We start from the raw sequence: 24,436 nt of genomic DNA, 5'->3' as shown, positions 1-24,436 counted from the left end.
TAGACAAGACAGAGTCTCGAAGAGGGTCAGGAACCTGCCCAAAGCCAGGTGGATAGTCATTTAAAGCCAGCACTGTTTCTCTGCTACAACCGTGTCGACATGCAAATATCTATACCCTTCCCTTTATAAGTTGTCCAAGGGCAAGAAATGCTCCATGATCTTTTCTTACAAATGTGAAGAAAATCTGCTGATTTTATAAAATCTGGTAGCAGATAATTAAGCATTCAGGAGCAGAAATGGCAGAATTCATTTTCAGAGAGAGCAAGATAGGAGTGGGGGAAGGTATAACTGATAAGTATCTCTGTGGTTGCACAAGAGGGAAACTCCTAGACTTAGTCTGGAAAGAAGAGATGAATTATCACATTCTTGGAGTAGGTTCTGAGACAAGAAGTGAGAAGGGTACGAGCGGATGGGGCAGAGAAGAGAGGCAATGAGAAAGGGGCTCTGCTCCATGGGAACATCCCAGCATGGTGAGAGACAGGGCCAGAGGAAGAGGACAGGACACGGAGATGACAGCTGAGAACAAGTTAGGACCAAAGCCCTGTGGTATACTGCCCTTCTGTAATTCAACTTTGAACTGGCAATACCTGCACAGGAGACAGCATTCAAAGGGCATTCAAGGGTATTCAACAGGGTCCCCCTACCCCTTCCTCTCCCACACCCCAGCCCTCATCAGGCCTCATCTCCTGAGACAACCATTGTGACCAGTGGTTCTAGACACCCAATTTTTCAGTTGTTTCCCATTTTGCTGTAATCTCCCTCTACTATCATCACCTCCTCCCCCATCAAATCTCCACTAAGATTTAATGAACACAAATTGAATCTCAGCCATATGTTAAGACAGCTGTGAGAAATGAAAAGAGGGCTCTATCTACACTGAGGGTGAAACAGCACAGAGCGTGTTGGAACAGCAGGGAGACAAGATGAGGACAAAGGTGCCAAAGGTGATCAAGAAGCCAGATGCAGTGTTTGAGGACTATAGAAAACAAATGACGATCAGAACATGCCAGCATCTGCACCCTCCTTGGGGAATCCTCAGAAAGGTGAGGACAGATGCTCAACTCTTGTCAATACAAAAATGGAGCTCAAGTTCTAAAACGTGTGTTTTTAAACAAAGGGCCATCTAGGAGGTCAGGGAACTTGGGCCACGCTCTTTACACTTGTATCACTCTTAGGCCTGGACACTCGGTGGTTTTTGGTGAAGAGAGACCAAGCTCTGTCACAGTAAACAATGGTCCAGTCATGCTTCAAGGGGTCCCGTTGCTAAAGAATGGCAATAACTGAGGAACACAGGAATGAACTGTGCTTCTATTTACTTGGCTAACTTCAATATCAGTATGTCAATATACTATTCATTCTTACTCGGGGGAGCCAGATGGACCACGCAATCATCTTCTACATAGATGGCCCAGTGCTCATAGCCAATTCGAAAAATCTCAATCAGGTCTCCAGGTCTGGGTCTTGGTTTTCCCTATAATGGAAAAATAAAAGATACATGGCACATGCCCAAGGAATTCCAGAGACCTAGTCTTAGGATCAGGTACAGCTCAGCCTAAAGATCCACTCAGTGTGGTTCATTGCTTCACAGAAACCGAAGCTAAAGAAATTTCTCTTCACACTGAGGACCAAAGAAGTCCCCTCCTCTCCTACCACCACTCACATTACTAAAGCCATCAAGGATACCTGTGCCAGTTATCAATGTATTGCCTCTCAGCTGTGAATGTACCCTCCAATATATACCCTGTGATAGATGACTAAACTTCTTTAAGCATTTCTTCCTTAAAGCAAGTAAGATGTTAAACCTTCTCAGTAGAGGGTGCTGGAGGGACACTGCAAGAGAAAGAGGCTCTCCTGCAGTTTCTGGCCAGGGGTGGGCAGGATGATGGTCAGTAGTGTGGTGTGTGGACATCTAGTAGAGTTCTACCTCAGACCCAGGATCCTCAAGGCCTCCTGCCTCCGCTGGCACCCTGATTCCCTCTGCAGGGCCCCCACATGACCCACCTGAAGCCCAGAGGGTGCCCCCATCCTCTGCACACCCACACCACCAGTTGCTAATAGCCACTTCAGTCCTGCTTGCCCAGCAATTGCAAACTTCTCTATTATCGTGTGTGTGTGTGTGTGTGTGTATGTGTGTGTGTGTATGTGTGAGACAGGTAGAGAGAGAATGAGAATATACATGAAAAGGTAGGCATAGAGTTGTAAATATGATGAGCATCCATATTTTAAAAAAATCTTTGGCCAGAGCTCCAGGTCTCACCTTCACTGCTATGTTATCATCTCCTGGAGGCCCAGCTTCCGGGGCCCTGTGACCTGCAGGTCTTTGAAAATCCATAGGTAAGATGTTAGGACCCCCTAGAAGCCTACAAATGGTATTGCTGTCTCTAAACCAGACCTGATCACCTACTTGGAGCAAAGAAAAGAGCCCTGGAATATGGAGAGACACAAGATGGTAGAGAAACACCCAGTTACATGTTCTCATTTCACCCAAGACCCTTGGCCAGAACAGGGTATAAAAGACTCATTCCCAAAAATGATACTAAAAAGATATGGAAAATGTAAACATGAAAATTTACAATTAAGGAAAGGCTATAAAAGTGTGGGTGAGTGCAAAGTGCACAAAGGTCATAATGAACTTAATTAACATCATTAATGTCATTAATTTGTCAACTACTCAGAGCAAAATATTTTAATGCAATACATGTGTGAAAGTCTCTAGCAAATTTTCGAACTCAAATAGACATAAGACATGACACACTGGAGAGAAGCCCTTCAAATGTAAAGAATATGGCAAACTGGCCAGGTGCCGTGGCTCACACCTGTAATACTAGCACTTTGGGAGGGCGAGGTGGGTGGATCACCTGAGGTCAGGAGTTCGAGACCAGCCTGACCAGCATGGTGAAACCCCATCTCTACTAAAAATACAAAAAAGTTAGCCAGGCTTGGTGGCATGCACCTATAGTTCCAGCTATTCAGGAGGCTGAGGTAGAAGAATGGCTTGAACCTGGGAGGCGGAAGTTGCAGTGAGCCGAGATCACGCCATTGCACTCCAGCCTGGGCGACAGAGCAAGACTCTATCTCAAAAAAAAAAAAAAAAAAAAAAAAAAAGAATGTGGCAAATTATTTCACACGCTTTCACACCTAACTCAACGTCAGAGAAGTCATACTAGACAGAATTCCTACAGATGTGCAGAATGTGGCAAAGCCTTTAACCAGTCCTGAGCCCTTACTAAACATAAGATAATTCGCACTGGAGAGAATCCCCACCAATGTGAAGAACGTAGCAAAACCTTCAACCAGTTATTAACCCTTATTACCCATAAGATAATTCACACTGGAGAGAACTCCCACAAATGTGAAGAATGTGGCAAAGCCTTTAACCATTACTCAACTCTTATTAAACATGAGAGAATTCATAGTGGAGAGAAACCCTACAAATGTAAAGAATGTACCAAAGCCTTTAACTGGTCTTCAAACCATATTGAACATGACAGAAGTCATACTAGAGAGAAACCCTACAAATGTAAAGGATGTGACAAAGCCTTTTAAGTGCATCTCAAGCCTTACTAAACATAAGATAATTCGTACTGGAGAAAAACCCTCCAAATGCAAAGAATGTGGTAAAGCTTTTAACCAGTCTTCAACTCTTATTATACGTAAGAGATTCATACTGGAGAGAACCCTGTGATTGAATATGGCAAAGCATTTTAACGGTCCTCAAACGTAAGATAATTGATACCAGAGAAACTCTAGAAATCTGAAAAATGTGGAAAAGCTTTTAACCACACCTCATACCTTTCCAAACATAAATTATACTGGTGAGAAATCCTAGAAATGTGAAGAACGTGGCAAAGCCTTTAAATGGTTGTCATACCTTACTGTATGTAAGATAATTCATACTGAAGAAAACCCCTACAGATATAAATAATGTGGTAAAACTTTTAATTAATGTTCATGCCTTATTGCACAGGAAAGCATTTATACTTTAGAAAAATTGTACAAATATAAAGAATGTGGAAAAGCCATTGCTATCTGCTCACATCTTACTCAAAATCAGAGAATTCATACTTAATGAAACCATTATAAATGTAATTACTGTAAAAAAAACTTTCAGAAAATTAAGCCTTTAAAGTGAATAAGAGTATTTATTTCGAAGAAAAACATTACATATATAAAGAGGATTGTAGTACCTTTACTTGTATTACAAACCTTATTGCACATATTTTATACCAGAGAAAAACACCAAAGCAGTTGTTCAAACCTTGTTGAATATCAGAGAATTTATGTTGCAAAGAAACCCTACAGATGTAATGAATGTAGAAACACATTTGTTTAAAAACTCCAGTGTGGAGAACGCCAGAGAGATCATATTAAAAGATACTTTTGCAGATGCAGTAAATGTGAAAAAAATATTTAATCAAACATTAAGTCTCTGTAAACATTAGAGGATTCACGGTAGAAAGAACTAAGGTACCAACACTTCATACATTACACTAAATCAGAGTGTAGAGTACGGAAAATAATTCAAAGCTAAAACTGTCAGATTTTTTTGTATATAACTTTACAAGAAACAAGACTTTTTTCAAGAGTTATAATTACAAAGTATTTGTTTTCCCTTGAAAAAAATTATAGTTTGTTGAAAGCAAATGTCATTTAACTCTCAAATTACTTCATGCTGTTCCTTCATTCTCATTGTTTACGTGAAAGCACGTGATCCATTATTGGTGCATCAGATCTATGAGAGATTCGTTTTCATTAGGTGGGCATTATTTATGACCTTTTCCATGGAAGAGTAAGGACATTGAAATGCAAGGTGTGCAATGAAAATCTAAGTGAAGAGGCTCCTTGTGGTTGACTTATAACATGGTTTCAGTGAAGCAAGAGGTAGGTATTCAGAGTAATATTCTTCTACGTGATAGTGAGAGAAAAATATCTTGAATTTTAGTAGTAAATCATTTTAAATGCAGTACAATTTGAAATTCTGATTTAAGATTACAGGTGAACTTAATTTTTTAAACAAAACTGTTTTAAAAAATATTAATAATAGGCTGGATAAAGAAAATGTGAAATACTATGCAACCATAAAAAGGATGAGAGCATGTCCTTTGCAGAGACATGGTGGGAGCTGGAAGCCATTATCCTCAGCAAACTACCACAGGAACAGAAAACCAAACACCGCATGTTCTCACTTATAAGTGAGAGCTGAATGATGGGAACACGTGAACACACAGGAAGAGGAACAACACACACTGGGTCCTGTTGGGGTGAGGGTTGGAAGAGGGAAAGCATCAGGAACAATAGTGAATGGATGCTGGGCTTAATACCAAGATGATGGCTTGATCTGTGCACGAACCACCATAGCGCAATTTGACCTGTGTAACAAACCTGCACATCCTGCACATGTACCCCAGAACTTAAAAGCTGAAGAAAAAAAAAGAAAGAAAAAAACAGCCCAAACAGCCATCAATAAGCACCAGTTAAGTAAATAATCCTACATCCACACACACAGAGACATTAGAGAGAGCAAGCTGAATTTACACGAGCACATAACGCTGCTGAGACTCATGCTTGCTGCATGTACTCCATTATATGGAGGCACCACATTTTACCTAACCAACATTGTTCTTTTTCAATATCACTTTGGCTATCCCAGGTCCTTGGTCTTTCCATGTAAATTTTAGGATCACTTCATCAATGGATATCAAAAAAAATATTTTGACAGGGATTGTGTTTAATCTGTAGATCGATTTGGTGAAGACTGCCACCTTAAGACTACAGATATTTTGCAACCCACAAACATGGAATTTGTTTTGTGTACTTAAATCTTCAATCTCCCTTACCAATGTTTTGTAGCCTAACATTTTTGTTAAAGTTATTCCTGAGGACTTTTATGCTATGATGAATGGAATTATTTTCTTAATTTCATTTTCAGAGAGTTCACTTGTGATATACAGAAATTCCATTGATTTTTGCACATTCGCCTTGCATCCTGCAACTTTGCTGAACATATGTATTAATTCTAATGGTTTTGTGGCCCAGGCGCGGTGGCTCATGCCTGTAATCCCAGCACTTTGGGAGGCCAAGGTGGGCAGATCATTTGAGGCAAGGAATTCAAGACCAGTCTGGGCAACATGGTGAAACCCCATCTCTACTAAAAATACAAAAAAATAAAAAAAAAAAATTAGCCGGGAGTGGTGGTGCACGTCTATAGTCCCAGTTACTTGGGAGGCTCAGGCATGAGAATCGCTTGAACCTGGGAGGTGGAGGTGGAAGTGAGCTGAGATGGTGCCAATGCACCACTGCACTCCAGCATGGGTGACAGAGCAAGACTCTGTCTCAAAAAAAAAAAAAAAATTCTAATAGTTTTGTAAGTACAGGCACGTCTCATTTTATTGTGCTTTGCTTTATTGTACTTCACAGATAATTTCATTTTTTACAGGTTAAAGGTTTGTGACAACCATGCGTCAGATAAGTCAATTGGTGCCTTTTTTCAAACAGCATGTGCTCGCTTTGCTAGCATTTTTTTAGCAATAAAGTATTTTTAATTAAAGCATGTACTTTTTTACATGTAATGCTATTGCAAACTTAATAGGCTATAGAATAATATAAGCATAACTTTTATGTTATGACTCACTTTCTTACAATATTCGTTTTATTGTGATGGTCTAGAACCAAACCCACAATATGTCTGAAGTACACCTGTATGTGATTGATTCCTTAGGATTTTCTACATACATTGAATACATGTGATGAGAGTGGGGATCATTGCCTTGCTAGCTCTAGTCTCTTACCATTAAATATGTTAGTTACAAATTTTTCATAGGTGCCCTTTTTCAGGTTGAGGAAACTCCCTTTAATTGAGGTCAAGAGAATGTTTTTTATCATGAATGGCAGATTTTGTCAAATGCTTTTTCCAGAGGTATTGATATGATCATATGATTTTTGTCCTTTATTAACATGATATGTTACTTTTTTTTTTTTTTTTTTTGAGAGGAAGTCTCACTCTGTTGCCCAGGCTGGAGTGCAGTGGCATAATCTTGGCTCACTGCAACCTCCACCTCCTGGGTTCAAGTGATTCTTGTGCCTCAGCTTCCCGAGTAGCTGGGACTACAGGCGTGTGTCACCACTCCCAGGTAATTTTTTTGGTTTGTTTCACCTTGTTGACTAGGCTGGTCTCAAACTCCTGACCTCAAGTGATCTGCCTGCCTCCACCTCCCAAAGTGCGAGGATTACAGGCATGCGCCACAGCGCCCCGCCCTGGTATATTATATTAACTGATTTTGGGGTGTTACACCAAACTTGCATTTCTGGGATAAATCTTAGTCATTGTGTATAATCCTTTTTATATACATGCCCGATTCAGCTTGCTAGCATTGTTCTGAGGGTTTTTACATGTATATTCATAAGAGATATTAGTCTTGTAGTTTTCTTTTTTTGAGATATCTTGGCTTTGGTATCAAGGTAATACTGGCCTCACAGAATGAGTTGGGAAGCATTTCATTCCTCTATTTTCAGAAAGAGTTTGTGAAAGATTGGTAATTTTTCTTATTTAAATGCATGGTAGAATTCTTGAGCAAAGCCATCTGGGCATGAGATTTTCTTTGTGAAAAGATTTTTATTTACTAATTCAATTTAGATTTTCTAGTTTTTCTTGGCCAGTTTTATAATTTGTATCTTTCTAGGACTTACCCAATTCATCTCAGTTGTCTAATTTGTTTGCTTACAGTTTTTCACAGTATTCCGTTTTATGTCTATAAGATTGACAGTGAGCCCCCTCTTACATTCCCAGTTTTGGCAATTTGAGTGCTCTCTCTTTTTTTCTTGGTTAGTGTAGCTAAAAGTTTGTCTATTTTGCCTTTCCAAAATACTATCTTTTGGCTTCATTCGTTTTATTGATTTCTGTTTTCTATTTCATTGATTTCTACTCCAGTAGTTATCATTTTCTTACTTCTGCTTGTTTTGGTTTTAGTTTGCCTTTGTTTCCCTAGTTTCTTAAGGTAGGAACTTAGATTATTGATTTTGAGATATTTTTTTCCTTTCTAATATAGGCATTTGCAGCTACAAATTTTCCTCTAAGTGCTTCAGCTGCATCTCATAAAATTGATAAGTTCTGTTTTCATTTTCACTCAGCTCAAAATATTTTCTAACTTCCTTGTTCCTTTTTTGACATTATTTAGATGTATGTTGTTTAATTTCCAAATATTTGTGAATTTCCCAAAATATCACTTTGTTATTAATTTCTAATTTAATTTCATGTGATCAAATAAAATATTTTGCAGAATTTTAATCCCTTCAAATTTACTGAGACTTAATTTATGGTCTAGAAGAGGGTCTATCCTAGAAAACATTCATGTGTGCTGGAGAAGAATATGTATTCTGTTGTTGAGTGAAATGTTTTATGAATGTCAGTTAGTCACGTCAGTGAGCTGCTTACATCTTCTGTCTGCTCACTGATTTTCTGCCTAGTTGTTCTATCCACTACTGAGAGTGGGGTATTGAAGTTTTCCAACTATTATTTCTGAATTCCCAATTTATCCCTTTATTTCTATCAGTTTTTGCTTCATACTTTTTGGGATTATTTTGTTGGATATGTATATGTTTATAATTGTTATATCTTCCTGATGAATTAACATTTTGTCATTATAGAATGACCCCACTTTTTTCAAGATATCTCTTCTCTTAAAGTCTATTTTGTCTGATATTGGTACAACCACTCCTGCTACGGCCACTGTGTACATCAACCTATTTGTGACTTTAGATCTAAAGTGTGTCTCTTGTGGATGGCATTTAACTGGATCTTGTTCTATTAAGTCATACGATCTCTGCCTTTTTTCGGTGTGTTTAATTCATTCACATTTAATGTTACTATTAATAAAGTTGGATTTATGACTATAATTTGCTGTCAGTCTTCTGTACCTCACATCTTTTTTGTTCCTCTGTTCCTCTTTTGCCTTCTTTTTTGTATCAAATACGTATTTTCTAATGATCATTTTAATTCCTCTGTTAACTTTTTGATAACATTTTTAATTGTTTCCTTGTGGTTGCTCTAAAGATTCCAATATGCACCTTGACTTATTGCTATCTATTTTAGATTAATACTAACTTAATTCCTGCAAAATACAGAAACTTAAAATTAGCTCCATTCCTTCTTCCCTCCTTTATGTTATTATTGTCAGATATATTACATCCATATATGTTATAAACCGAAGACAGTGTTACAAATATTGCTTTATATAAACTTTTGTCTTTTCAATTAGTTAAGAGAAAAAGGAAAAAATATACTTATGGTCATTTATATTAACTACACTTTACCATTTCTGGCACTCTCCATTTCTTCCTATTGATTAAGATACTTACTGTCTGGTGTCATCGATCTAATATAGCTTCATATCAGTCCCTTTCCTTTGTGCTATTACTATTATATTTATTATGTATTTGCATGTTATAAGACCAAGAATAGGATTTATAACTAGTTTTATTCAATTACCTTTCAAATTGGTCAGCATAAATGATAAAACATATATTTATATTCTTCTATATAATCACCTATATAATTACCTTTACTGGTGCTTTGTATTTCATGTGGCTTAGAAAGCTATCTGGTGTGACTTTCTTTCCACTGGAAGAATTTTCTTTGCTATTTCTTTTAAGGCAAGTGTGCTAAGCAAAAATTCTCTCATTCTTCATTCATCTAGGACTACCTTTATTTCACCTTCATTTTTGTAAGGTATATTACTGGATATAAAATTATTGGTTAACAGGTTTTTTTCTTTCAGCACTTTTAATACATCATCCCACTGCCTTCTGGCCTCCATTGCTTCGATGAAAAGTTGACTATTGTTTTTTATTGTGCAACTCTTGTATAGAATAAGTATTTTCTTCTCTTGTTTTCAAGATTCTATCTTCGTGTTTGGCTTTCATCTGTTTGAATGACATGTCTAGATATTCACAGAGCTTCTTGGGTGTATAGATAAATGTTTTAGATCAAATTTGGAAAGTGTTCAGGTATCTTTCATACCGGTATTTTTTCTGCCTTTTTATCTTCTCTCTTTCTGGGACTCCAATTACACATTTGCTGGTTTGCTCAATGATGTCTCCTTGGCCTCTGAGGCTCTGTTCATTTTTATTTTTATTTTTCCTCCTACTCTTCATATTAGATAGTTGCTGTTGATCCAGCTTTGAGTTTGTTGATTCTTTTTCCTTTTTAGGAACTCAAATTTGCTGTTAAATCACTCTAGTGAATGTTTTATTTTGGCCATTGCATTTTTCAACCCCAGGATTTTCATTCGGTGCTTCTTTATCATTTCTACCTCTTTATTAAGATTCTATATTTGATCAGTCATTGTCATTCCACTTTCCTTTAATTCTTCAAACTTGATTTACTTCTTTAAACATACTCATAACAGCTGTTGAGAAGTATTTGCTACATTCAACATGTAGGCCCACTAGGAAAGAGTCTCTATTAACTGTGTGTGTGTGTGTGTGTGTCACTCTATCCTGTTTCTTTGCATGTCTCATAATTTGTTGTTGAAAAACTGGATATTCTAGGTAACATATAGCAACTGTGGGTTCTGATCTCTTTCCCCACCCAACCAGGGCTGATGGATGTTGCTGTTTGCTCGTTTGTTTGTTGTTTGTTTAGTGACCTACCTGGACTGATTCTGTGATGTCTGTTTCTCTCACAGCATGTAACCACTGAGACATCTGCTTAAAGGTTTTTTTTTTCTTGTTTTTATTTTGTTTATTTTTATTTATTTATTTACTTTTATTTTTATTTATTTATTTATTTTGAGACAGAGTCTCACGCTGTCGCCCAGGCCAGAGTGCAATGGCATGATCTTGGCTCACTGCAACCTCCACCTCCCAGGTTCAAATGATTCTCCTGCTTCAGCCTCCTGAGTAGCTTGGATTACAGGTGCCCACCACCACACCCAACTAATTTTTGTATTTTAGTAGAGACAAGGTTTCACCACGTTGGCCAGGCTGGTCTTGAACTCCTGACCTTGTGATCCACCCGCCTCAGCCTCCCAAAGTGCTGGGATTACAGGCGTGAGCCACAGCGCCCAGTTTCTTGTTTTTAAGCCTGGCTTAGATCAGCATAGCTTAATGGTCAGCCAGTGACTGGCCAGAGGTTGAGCCACACCTTGTGCCGGGAAGGCTTCACCTTTTGTCAGTGGATCTCTGTGTGTCTTGGAGAATTCATTCAAAGTTCCAGATTTTTATGAGTCTTCAGTCTCTCCTGAATGTGAATGTGTATGCAGCCTTATGCATACCTTTCAGACCACCAGATACATGTGGTAGCTTTTCAAGACCCCTCTTTCGTTGTATCATTACCTGGATTTCCATGTTAAATTTTTGGCTGGCCTGTTGGCCTATTGCTTGTCCTAATCAGTACTGTAACCTCAAGCTAGCTGCAATTTTGGTCTTCCATGATTGTTTGTCACTGGGATAACTATTGTTTTCAACATCTCTGGGCATGCAAGTAAAGTCAGCCACCCTCTGCTGCCACTGCCATTCCCTCCTACAAGCCCCGCCCAGCTGGATAGAACTTCCTTACCACAACCACACAGCCGGAGGTGAGGGGGCAATGCTAAAACTCTACAGACTTCCACTGTTCTGAAATTCTGAGAACCAGTACACTTTCTTTCTTTCTTTTTTTTTTTTTTTAGATGGAGTCTTGCTCTGTTACCCAGGCTGGAGGGCAGTGGCATGATCTCAGCCCACTGCAACCTCTGTCTCTCTGGTTTCAAGGGATTCTCCTGCCTCAGCCACCCGAGTAGCTGGGGCTACAGGCTCGCGCCACCACACCCTGCTAATTTTTTTGTATTTTTAGTAGAGATGGGGTTTTACCGTGTTAGCCAGGATGGTCTCAATCTCCTGACCTGCCTGCCTTGGCCTCCCAAAGTGCTAGGATTACAGGCGCGAGCCCACGCCCGGCCACGGATGGACTTTCTTAAATTAACCCTTCTCAATCTGTTGTATGCCTTTGGTCAAATTTCCAGTCTTGAAATAACTGTCTTTGGCAATTTTGTCTAGCTTTATAATTGTTTTGGGAAAAGAGGATTTGCTGAGATCTGCACTCAGCCATTCCACAAGTCCTGCCCACTTGCAGGAATGAGTTGTTGTGGGCACAAAGCAAACAGTATACACTACAATATTTCATGGAAGGAACTGAGTCCAAGAGAGAGGAAGTGCTTTGTCTAAAGTCCCACAGCAAGTCCATGGTCGAGCTAGGACCAGAACCACCCCTTTGCCCCTGCCAACAAACCAACCCTTTCTTCTGCCTTACTCAAAGGGAAAATGTAATGGTAGCTATATATCCACTAGAGGGCGCCCTAAACCAGGCTTCTCACCCAGAAAGCAGCATGATATTGCAGGAGACTTCAAACTGGACTTCATTTTCTTTTGCCATAAGCCCAGGGAGAGCGATAGGGATATCCCCCACCATAAAACCCGGAAGCTGGTAGTATACAGAAGAGGTTGAGAGCTAAGAGTTGGGAAGACAGCATGTGAGTGATGTAGACGGATACAGAGGAGCAGAAAGCAGCCAAGAGAGTAAGTGAAGAAAGGGAAAGTGGAGGAGAGATCTTTCTCATCCTTTGGAGAAGACTAAAAAGGAACAATAGCAAATAGTATTTTCTTTGTGATTCAGATAGCAATAAGAATATATTGCTTTAAGCAGATGCCTCTGTCTTCATAAATGGCAAAGGGATCAGAGAACAATGTTTTAAAATGTTCATAAGAAAGTCTGAAGTTTAAATATTTTGATGCTCATTTTAAAAAATCAAGACAGGTTCAACATTTGCATGTGCAGATGCAGGTAAACAGTTAAATTGCCTTTAATTTATAATTTAGCTATACACAGATTTTTGATTCATAGATTGTCTGATTATTTTTTCCTTTCAGACATAGGTAAATGAGAGAGGAAGAGAAGTTATTTAACCTAATTTCTTTATATGAACATATGTGCCAAATTGAGGTCATTTCTGCTATTATACACACATGACAGGAAAGCCCATAGGCCCATCCTCACTGTTACAGTAACCTAAGGACCGTTACTATCTAAGTCCTGACACTGGTCAGGAAGAAAAACAGAAAGGCCCATGGACGAAAGATGAACAAGAAGTGAAGAACAGGTGCCAGAGCTCAAATCAATCCAACTCAGGCTATTATTTCTGGCATTGGTCAGGGTGAAAGGAATGGCAGTAACAGTAAGATTATGGGACAGGTTTTCCTGAGTCAGTCCAGAGGGAAAGCCAGTTGACACGTTATGTTACTCTTGAACCAACCCCTGACTCCATCTCACTCTACCTGAGCACAGACCCCAATACCTTAGAGTCCTAACCAATGCCTTTCACCCGCCATCCACGGTATCTAGTGGAGGGCAGGGCTCTCAGAGTTGGCCAAGCCAGCTGGACAGTCACGTCTGTTCTTTGTAGGAACATGCAGTCTGTTCTTGGCCATCCCTCCACCTTGGACACACTTCCCCATCAACCAAATAGCCAGTTACTTCCCACCCAACATGACTAGGTCATTTCCAATGACAACAAACAAGCAATCAATCAAATCCTTGTTGTTTCCTGGAAAACTGACAGCAAGAAGATAGCCCAATTCATTGTGAGGCCAGTCTAAGCCAGAAGAAAGCTCACAAAACCCAAGTCCTGTTCATCAAGGATGTCGAATGAGCTTTGTGGTACAGAAAACAGAAGGCTCAGGGATTGGAGAAGGAAAGAGGAGGGAATTTTGGAATTTTAGATACTTTCTTCTGCATTTTAATACTCGCTCATCTGCAATTTTGCCACTGGATGGGGTAGTAAGGTATAAAACTAAATGGGATTCACACAGACTTAACAGTTATCCACTCTCTTGTTAAATTTCCTCCCACTGTAAATCGATTATATTGAGTATTGATTCTCAGCCTTGGTTACAAATTGAAATCGCCTGTGGAGCTTTAAAAAGTTCGGATCTGTCTGGAGTACAGCCTAGGTGCCAGAGTTTTAAAAGCTCCTCCGGTGATTTTAAGGTGTAGCCAAGGTTGCAGTTATACTGGGGGCTTTTCTACAGTCCCATCCTTCCCTTTTTCTTTAACATCTCTTCAGCATTTGATGAAGTTCTGCTAACTCCATGAGCCACAGTGTAGCTGTCGGTATGCTCCAGAGCTGCCTCCAATCCCAGCTGATGCTGCCACCTTCAATTCCAGGTGAAGATTTTGCTGCCGTTTGTCTTCGTGTGATTGGGTTAATTCAAAAGCCTGTCTTCAAGCTCTTTCTTTTATTAATACTTGTTCAGTTCTATTTCCTACGCATTTTGTATATCTCTAAGTGTGTCTTTCATTTCCATAAGTTGTGATTATTTTTTATTTATAATATCTATTTTTTCTGGAGCATTTTTCATCCATATCCTGTATTGTCTTTAAAGTTTTCTTTAAGTTGGTTTTCACCTTTCTCTGGTATCTCCTTGAATAGCTTAGTAATCAACCTTCTGGGCTGGGTGCGGTGGTTCATGCCTATAATCCCAGCACTGTGGGACGCCGAAGCAGGGTGGATCACCTGAGGTCAGGCATTCAAGACCAGCCTGGCCAATATGGCAAAACCCCTCCTCTACTAAAAATACAAAAATTAGCGAGGCATGGTGGCACATGCCTGTAATCCCAGCAACTGAGGAGGCTGAAGCAGGAGAATCACTTAAACCTGGGAGATGGAGGTGGCAGTGAGCCAAGTGTGTGCCATTGCACTCCAGCCTGGGTGACAGAGCAAGACTCCATCACAAAAATAATACTAATAATAATCAACCTTCTGACTTCTGTTTGTCCCTTTGGAATAAACGGTCATTTCAAAGCTCCCTGTACATCTGCACAGGCTGGCAACCCAGCTCTGGCCCTTCTCCCAGAAACAGGCACCCACTTAGAGAAACTCCTCTTTTGTAAGGCCTCCTATCTGACAAAGACAAAGAAAAAAATAATCAAAAATATGAACAAAGCCTCCTAGAAATCTGGGATTATCTTAAATGACCAAAACTAAAAATAATTGGTGTTCCTGAGGAAGAAGAGGAATCTAAAAGTTTGGAAAACACGTTTGAGGGAATAATTGAGAAAAATTGCCCTGGCCTTACCACAGATCTAGACATCCAAATACAGGAAACTCAACACCTGGGAAATTCATCACAAAAAGATCATCATTCAGGCACATAGTCATCACGTTATCTAAAATCAAGACAAAGGAAAGAATCTTATGAGCTGTGGGGCAAAAGCATCAGGTAACCTGGAAAGGAAACCCTAACAGATTAACAGCAGATTTCTCAGCAGAAACCCTACAAGACAGAAGGGATTGGGGTTCTATCTTTAGCCATTTCAAACAAAACAATGATCAGCCAAGAATTTTGTATCCAGCAAAACTAAGCTTCATAAGTGAAGGAGAAATAAAGTCTTTTTCAGACAAACAAATGCTGACAGAATTTACCACAACTAAGCTAGCACTACAAGAAATGATCAAAGGAGTTCTAAATCTTGAAAGAAAACTTCAAAATACACCAAAATAGAACCTCCTTAAATCTCACACAGCCTGTAAAACATTAACACACATTTTTTTAAAAAGATATTCAGGCAACAACTAGCACAATGAGTAAAACAGCACCTCACATCTCAATACTAACATTGACTGTAAATGGCCTAAATGTTTCACTGAAAGGATACAGAATGGCAGAATGGATTAAAATCCACCAAGCAAGTATCTGCTATCTCTAAGAGACTCACCTAATGCATAAGGACTCACATAAAAGGGGTGGGAAAAGATATTCCAATCAAATGGAAACCAAAAGTGAGCTAGAGTAACTATTCTTATATAAGACAAAACAGACCTTAAAACAACAACAGTTTAAAAAGATCAAGAGGGACATTATGTCATAATAAAAAGATCAGTCCAACAGGAAAATATCACAATCGTAATTATATATGCATCTAACACAAGAGCTCCCAAATGTATAAACCAATTATTACTACACCTAAGAAATGAGATAGATGGCAACACAGTAATAGCAGGGGACTTCAGTACTCCACTGACAGCACTAGACAGGTCATCAAGACAGAATGTCAACAAAGAAACAATGGACTTAAACTATACCCAGATCAAATAAACTTAACAGATATTTACAGAACATTCCACCCAACAACTGCAAAATATACATTCTTTTCATCAGCACATGGAACATTCTCCAAGATAGACCATTTGATAGGCCACAAAACAAGTTTCGATAAATTTAAGAAAATCAAAAATATATCAAGTACCCTCTCAGACCACAGTGGAATAAAATTAGAAATTAACTCTGAAAGGAATCCTCAAAACTATACAAATACATGGAAATTAAGTCATCTACTCCTCAATGATATTTGGTCAACAATGAAATCAAGATGGAAATTTAAAAATTCTTTGAACTGAACAATAATAGTGACACAACTTATCAAAAGCTCAGCGACACAGCAAAAGTGGTGCTAAGAGGAAAGTTCATAGCATTAAATGCCTACATCAAAAAACACACACACACACACAAAAAACAAAAAAAACCCTCTAAGGTTACAGTTCAAGGAACTAGAGAAACAAGAATAAACTAAACCTAAATCAGCAGAGGAAAAGAAATAACCAAGATCAGAGCAGAACTAAATGAAATTGAAGCCAAAAAAACAAAACAAAACAAAACACACACACACAAACACACACAAAAGATAAATGAAACAAAAAGCTGGTTCTTTGAAAAGATAAACAAAATTGATAGACCATTAGTGAGATTAACCAAGAAAAGGGAAGAGATCCAAATAAATTCAATTAGAAAAGACATGCGAGATATTAAAACTGATACCACAGAAATACAAAAGATCATTCACACACACAAACTAGAAAATCTAGAGGAGATGGATAAATTCCTGGAAATATGCAATCCTCCTATATTAAATCAGGAAGAAATAGAAACTCTGAACAGATGATAACAAGTAGCAAGATTGAAACAGTAATTTTTTAAAATGCCAACAACAACAAAAGTCCAGAACCAGACAGATTCACAGTTGAATTCTGTTGAATTCTATCAGGCTTTCAAAGCATTGATACCAATCTTACTGAAATTATTCCAAAAGACAGAGAAAGGGGGAATGCTCCCTAAATCGTTTTATGAAGCCAGCATCACCTTAATACCAAAACCAGGAAAGGACATAACAAAAAAAGAAAACTACAGACCAATATCCCTGATGAACACGGATGCAAAAATCCTCAAGAAAATACTAGTTAACTGAATCAAAAGCATATCAAAAAGATAATCCACCATGATCAAGTGGGTTTTATAGCAGGGATGCAGGGATGGTTTAATATATACAAGTCAATAAATGTGATACATCACACAAACAGCATTAAAAACAAAAATCACATAATCATCTCAATAGCCACAGAAATAGCATTTGACAAGATCCAGCATCCCTTTATGATTAAAAACCTCAACAAAATCAGCATAAAAGGGACATACCTCAAGGCAATAAAAGACATCTATGGCAAACCCACGGCCAACATTATACTGATTGGGGAAAAGTTGAAAGCATTCCCCCTGGTAACTAGAACAAGACAAGGATGCCCACTTTCACCACATTTATTCAATACAGTACTGGAAGTCCTAGCCAGCACAATCAGAAAAGAGAAAGAAATAAAGGGCATCCAAATCAGTAAAAAGGAAGTCAAACTGTTGCTGTTTGCTGATATGATCATATACCTAGAAAACCCTAAAGCCCAATCCAAAAAGTCCTAGAACTGGTAAATCAATTTAGCAAAGTTTCAGGATACAAAATTATTGTACACAAATCCAGTAGCCCTGCTGTACACCAACAATGACTAAGCTGAGAATCAAATCAAGAACTCAACCCCTTCTACAACAGCTGTAAAAAAAAAAAAAAAAAAACTTAGTAATATACCTAACCAAAGACATGAACGATCTCTACAAGGAAAACAAAACACTGCTGAAAGAAATCACAGATACAAACAAATGGAAACACATCTCACGCTCATGGATGGGTAGAATCAATATCGTGAAAATGACCATACTGCCAAAAGCAATCTACAAATTTAGTGTAATTCCCATCAAAATACCTATTCACAGAACTAGAATAAAACAACCCTAAAATTAGTATGGAACCAAAAAAGAGCCCACATAGCCAAAGCAAGACTAAGCAAAAAGAACAAATCTTGAGGCGTCACATTACCTGACTTTGAACTATACTGCAAGGCTATAGTTACCAAAACAGCATGGTACTGGTATAAAAACAGGCATGTAGACCAATGTAACAGAATAGGGAAGCCAGAAATAAAGCAAAATACAGCCAACTGTCTTCAACAAAGCAAACAAAAACATAAAGTAGAAAAGGACACCCTATTCAACAAAAAATGCTGGGATAATTGGCAAGCCACATGTAGAAGAATAAAGCTGGATCCTCAACTCTCACCTTCTACAAAAATCAACTCAAGACGGATCAGAGATTTAAATCTAAGATATGAAACCATAAAAATTCTAGAAGATAACATCAGAAAAATCCTTCTAGACATTGATGTAGAAAAAGAATTCATAATCAAGAACCCAAAAGCAAATGTAATGTAAACAAATATAAATAGATGGGACCTAATTAAACCAAAAAGCTTCTGCACAGCAAAAGAACAATCAGCAGAGTAAACGGACAACCCACAGAGTGTGAGACAATATTCACAAACTATGCATCCAGCAAAGGACTAATATCCAGAATCTGCAAGGAACTCAAGCAAATCAGCAAGGAAAAAAACAAGCAATCCCATCAAAAAGTGGGCAATGGACATGAACAGGCAATTCTCAAAAGAAGATATATAAATGGCCAACAAACATATTTTAAAAACTGCTCAACATCACTAATTATCAGAGAAATGTAAATCAAAACCACAATGCAATAATACCACCTTACTCCTGCAAGACTGGCCATAACTTAAAAATCAAAAAATAATATGTGTTGGCATAGATGTGGTGAAAAGGGAACACTTACACTGCTGGTGGGGATGTAAACTGGTACAATCACTATGGAAAACACTATGAAGACTCCTTAAAAAACTAAAAGTAGAACAACAATTTGATCCCACTACTGGGGTATCTAACCAGAGGAAAAGAAGTCATTGTATGAAAAAGACACTTGCACATCCATGTGTATAGCAGCACAATTCACAACTGCAAAAATATGGAACCAGCCTAAATGACCATCAACAAATGAGTGGACAAAGAAAATGTGGTATGTACACACACACACACACACACACACACACACCATGGAATACTACTCAGCCATAAAAAGGAGTGAAACAATGGCATTCACAGCAACCTGGATAGAACTGGAGACCATTATTCTAAGTGAAGTAACTCAGGAATGGAAAACCAAAAACTCATATGTTCTCACTTATAAGTGGGGGCTAAGCTATGAGGGCACAAAGGCATAAGAATGATGTAATTGACTTTAGGGACTCGGAAGGGAAGTGTAGGAGTGGGGTGAGGGATAAAAGACCATGCACTGAGTATAGTGTACACTGCTCAGGTGATGGATGCACTAAAATCTCAGAAGTCACCACTAAAGAACTTTTCCATGCAACCAAACAGCACCTGTTCCCCCAAAACTATTGAAATAAAAGTACAAATAAAGATGTATCAAATATGTAAATGTAAAAAATAAAACTATAAAATAACTAAAAGAAAATAGGAGAAAATCTTTGTGACCTAGGCAAAGGTTTCTTAGATATGACACGAAAGGCACTATTCATAAATAGAGATTTATATGAAATCATATTGTGTGTCCACTTCTTTGTCTCCTTCATATAACTATTTTGAGTGACATCAATGTTATTGCTTTTTATCAATAGTTCATTCCTGTTTATTACTAAGCAGTATTTCATTACATTTTCTTTTTATAAAAGGAAAAGCCGATACGTTGGACTTCATCAAAATTCAAGAACCTGTTCTGAAGAGACAAGCTACAGATGGAGAGAAAATATCATAAAGTATTTATCTGATGACGTACTTGTATAGAGAACTTCTGGAGAACTCTCAAAACATAAAAACCAATAGGAAAAAATGGGCAAAAGATTTGAACACTTCACCAAAGATTATATATATGGATGGCAAATATACACATGAAAAGATGTTTAACCTTATTAGTCATTAGGAAAATGCAAATGAAAACCACAATGAGATGCCAACACATCTATTAAAATAGCTCAAATTTAGAAGATTTTCACCATGCCAAATGCTGATGAACTGGAACTCTTATATACTGCTGGTAGGAAGGTAAAATGATACAACCACTGTGGAAAACAGTAAGTTAAGGTTAGAGGTCTTTTAGAATTTGTCTAGCGGGCTTGGAGAGCCCCAGAAAAGAAAAGAAAAAATGTAAGGAAAACAGTAAGTTAAATATACATCTACTATATGACCTAGCCATTTCATTCCTACATATTCACCCAAGAGGAAAAAATACGCAGTCTGCACAAAGACTTGTACATAAATGTCCAAGCAGATTGTGATAGTCAAAAACGAGAAACAACTCAAATGCTCAATCAACAGATGAACAGATAAACAAGAGTGGCATATCCATGCAATGAAATACTGCTCAGTAATAAAAAAGGAATGAACTGTTGAGAAAAAGCAACAACATGGATGTCATTCAAAATAGTTACCTGAAGGAGACAAAGTGCACATACAATATGATTCCATATAAATCTCTCAAAATGCAAACAAATCTATGGTGACAAAAAGCATATCAGTTGTTGCCTGGGGATGGGAGTGGTGTGGGAAGAGAGAGGGATTACAAAAGGCACAAAGAAACTTTTGTAAATGGTAGAGATTATTCATTATCTTGATTGTGGTGAAGATTTCATAGGACATATATATATAGATGTCAAAATGTATCAAATTGTACACTTCCCTGGCATATACACACGCCAAATGTATCAAATTCTATATTTTAGATATGTGGAGTTTATGTCAATTACATCTCAATAAAATTGCTTTAAAACAAAGCATAACTAACATCCCAAATCAGGATATTTATTAGACTGTCTAAACCAAGCTTGTCCAACCTGCAGCCCACAGGCCACATACAGCCCAGGACAGCTTTGAATGTGGCCCAACACAAATTCGTAAACTTTATTAAAACATTATGATGTGTGTGTGTGTGTGTGTAAGTTTAACAGCTATCGTCAGTGTTAGTGTATTTTATGTGTGGCCCAAGATGTTTCTTCTTCCAATGTGGCTCAGGGAAGCCAAAAGATTGGACACCCCTGGAAACAAAGTAAAATACAATATGTAGAGGAGTGGCCAGGAGGTTAAAGATAGTCACTTTGAGAATTCTTGTTATACCTACCTCAGCTGCTTGCTTTATTAACTTGCCTTTATTCTCAGGCTTGGGAATTGAACTCCAGTCTGCTTTCTGGCTGAGTGTGGTCTCCAAGCTAACTACAGGCTTCTCCCTGAATGATTTTGTAATCACATAGTTAACAAATATCACTATTTCACAATTATTGGAAAATCTGTATTACAGATTTGTGATTTTTAAGATGCCTTTCGGTTTGGAGACTGTAGGGAACAGTTCCCCCCAAGCTTGTGTCTGTGAACCCATTAGAACTTGTTTCTATGAACCCAGAAGAACTGCTGTTGGCCAGTTTTCTGTCAATTGTTTAAATGCTAATGATAGCAAGAAGCAGTTTGGGGGGTTTTTATTATTTTTTAATTTGCTAATAATCTCTTTTTAATGTTTATCAAAGTGATACTTGCACATGGTGGTTGTTGTTGTTGTTGTTGTTGTTGTTGTTGTTAAGGAACCAGTACATAAGAATTTATAATGAAATGCGAGGAGCTTTCCTTCTTTCCCTTCTCATCCCAGCCCTACTGCCCAGAGGCAAACCCCTTGAACTCTAGAGCTCCTTCTTCCAATAATTAGCTCCAGATTTCTAAGAAAGCTTGATAAGCCACAACACTGTAACTGCAAGTAATATGAATGAAATCAGTATATTTCTCCCTTGAAACAAAATGTTACAGGAGGGGACAGCAACAAAAGGCAAGAATAGGCTTTCAAGCATATTAAATTAAGGTAGAGTAAAATACTTCAAAGCCAAAAGATCTAGGTTTGAATCCTAGCTCTCATGATTGCTGTCCCACCTTGAGCTAGTAAATTAATGTCTGACCCTCAGCTTGATTATCTTTAAAATAGAGATGAAAATATGTCTCACAGAGGTGTCATGAGAAGGGAAAGAGACAGCACATATAAACATCTGGTATACCACCAACTCAGAAATGGCTTTTTCTTTACCTTTTCCCATGCTTTAAACTCTTCTCCAGAAAAAAATAGTGTATGGGGCAGATGGGACACCCCTCATTTTCAGTATAGCTCCTCTCCAAAATTTCAGCCCCTCGGAATTTTTTAAAGCAGCAATCATCATGCTGTTAATGAAAGTGAATTCAGGAAATCTGCCAAAGGCTGACTCATTGCTCATTGATTAGTGAGACCAAGGACAATATTGTAAGCCTCCTGCTAAAGCCATTCATTTCTCTGAGGTCTAGAGAATGGCCTTGTGGCTAGAAACAGCTGCAAGGCGTGCCTGTGGCCAACAGGTCCCAAGCCCAGTACGATCTGTTATCACCCAGGATCACACCAGCCTTTCCCTTGCTGGGTAGCAGCTGGCTGGTTCACACGAAAACCACCTCTGGGTTTGCTTTGCAGAACTGCATTCCAAGTCAGTTCTTCCAAAGACTTCTTCCACCCAAAGACCTCATCCTTACAATCCTCTTACCCTTGCTGGATGCTTCTGCCCTGTTCTAATGTGCCCGGCCTAGGCTGCTTGGCTGGGAGCTGGACCAACGCTGCGGATCCCACGGATTCTTCTAATTCAAGGGGAGAAATGCTATTTAGACCTGTGAAAGGAAAGTTCGAGCAAGCACCTTGACCGCTAGGGAGAGCGGGCTCAGAGCTCTAGTCCAGCATCGTGCCCGGCTCCTGGTTAGGCCTCAGGGATGAATGGAGAGGGTTGGGATGAATGGAGAGGGTTGTGGAACTAGGTGCTGGAGCGGGTTCAGTTCCTCTGCCAAAGAGAGACTTTGGAATTCCTGGGGACAGAATCGGGGAGAGCATGAAGAAGGGCGCCCTCGCCTCTGTCCTAAGCCAGATGGGAGGAACCTCTGCAGAGCGAGAGCCGGTCTTAACGCCACCCTCCGGAGCTGCCACCACTGCCTCACCTCCATATAAAACACGGCAGGAATGAGGGAGTGGCTGCCTGGCTCGCTTCGATTAGCTTTATAACAAGCGGTCGTTCTGAAACGTTCGATCATGATGGCTAACAGACAACACGATCACCAAATGTCTAAGAAAAGGAGCTTTGAGGGTAACGGCCCGCTGGGACCCGAAGGACAATTGCGGAAAGGGCCCCCATTCTCGGGGCTGACCTGAGTGGGGCACAGTTGAACGTCTGGGCGCAGGCTGCTGGTCCTTGCGCCCGGTACCGGCGGTTCGCGAGGCGGGTTTGGGGCCGGGTGAGGGAATCCTAGGGAGGCGGGGCGCGTACTTCCCCCGGGCGCCCGGGCTCAGGCCCATCCCGCCTCTGCTGCCTCGCCGGCCCCCAGGCCTCGCAAGGGACTACGCGCCTGGCGAGTTCCCCGTCTGCGCGGCCCCTGGTCGGCGGAGCCGCGGAATCGTGGGCGCTGGGGGCGGCTCGGGGAGGAACCTGAGGAGGGGAAAGCGCCGCGGGCGGCAAACGGCAGAGGCGCGCGCGGGGCGGCGACAGTGGCGCGGGCGCAGTGAGCGCGTCCGAGGACAGAGTGGGGCGAAATGGGGCGCTTAGAGGCCGGGGAATCTGTGGGTCTTTTAGGGGGAGGGGGGCGAAGGAGGTTATTCGTTGTGGGGGAAGGTCATGGAAACAGCAAAGGCTCAGAGGTGGTGCCTAAACTGGCTGGAGAAGCTCAACGGTTTGAAACAGAGGCATGACATGGAGGGGTAAATGGAGATCAGATTAGGAAGCCTTGGGAGGCACCATCAGGAGTTAAAATCTTGAACAATTCAGTTATTTTGTTTTAAAAAAAATATATAGAAAATGAAATCTACACATACGTGATAGATAACATACGAAAAAGTGCATGGAATACACATGTTGCCGTCTTGCCAATGTACTTTAATGTAGCATTTTCTCCTTGTTTGGACTAATACCTGGGATTCTTCGTCCTACTCCAAGAAAACTAAGGAACGGGACACAGGGTGAGGTGGGAGTGAAAGTTTCATAAGCGAAAGAAGAGAGCTCTCCACAGTGAGCTGAGTATGCAAGTGGATTGCCCTTACAGCTGAATTCAAAAGCTTTTGCAAGAAAACCTCTTATCTCTGTAGTAGTTTGAGTAACTTCTCTTATCAGTAAAGCTGTCTTAT

General features: G+C 39.4%; 1 protein-coding gene and 1 pseudogene across 3 annotated transcripts in view; one reads left to right on the top strand and one right to left on the bottom strand.

The window, feature by feature from the left end:
* PLAAT5 (phospholipase A and acyltransferase 5) overlaps positions 1 to 23,745 on the bottom strand; it is a 29,905-nt gene extending 6,160 nt beyond the window's left edge. For 2 of the 3 annotated variants that reach the window (XM_007994959.3, XM_073022760.1), the window contains exons 1-4: positions 23,467 to 23,745; positions 22,818 to 22,938; positions 21,392 to 21,497; positions 1,363 to 1,471 (exon numbers count right to left, since the gene is read on the bottom strand). In XM_007994959.3, coding sequence (XP_007993150.1) covers positions 1,363 to 1,471; positions 21,392 to 21,497; positions 22,818 to 22,938; positions 23,467 to 23,614 — 484 coding nt within the window. In that variant the 5' untranslated portion in view covers positions 23,615 to 23,745. The remainder of the gene's footprint in view (positions 1 to 1,362; positions 1,472 to 21,391; positions 21,498 to 22,817; positions 22,939 to 23,466) is intronic. The other variant, XM_073022756.1, reaches the window with a different exon arrangement.
* On the top strand, positions 20,355 to 20,403 carry LOC119624597 (U7 small nuclear RNA; annotated as a pseudogene).
* Positions 23,746 to 24,436: the final 691 nt, after the last annotated feature.

Source organism: Chlorocebus sabaeus, chromosome 1 (genome assembly GCF_047675955.1).
Source record: "Chlorocebus sabaeus isolate Y175 chromosome 1, mChlSab1.0.hap1, whole genome shotgun sequence".
Taxonomy (NCBI): Eukaryota; Metazoa; Chordata; class Mammalia; order Primates; family Cercopithecidae; genus Chlorocebus; species Chlorocebus sabaeus.
This window is presented reverse-complemented; position numbering and strand designations above follow the sequence as displayed.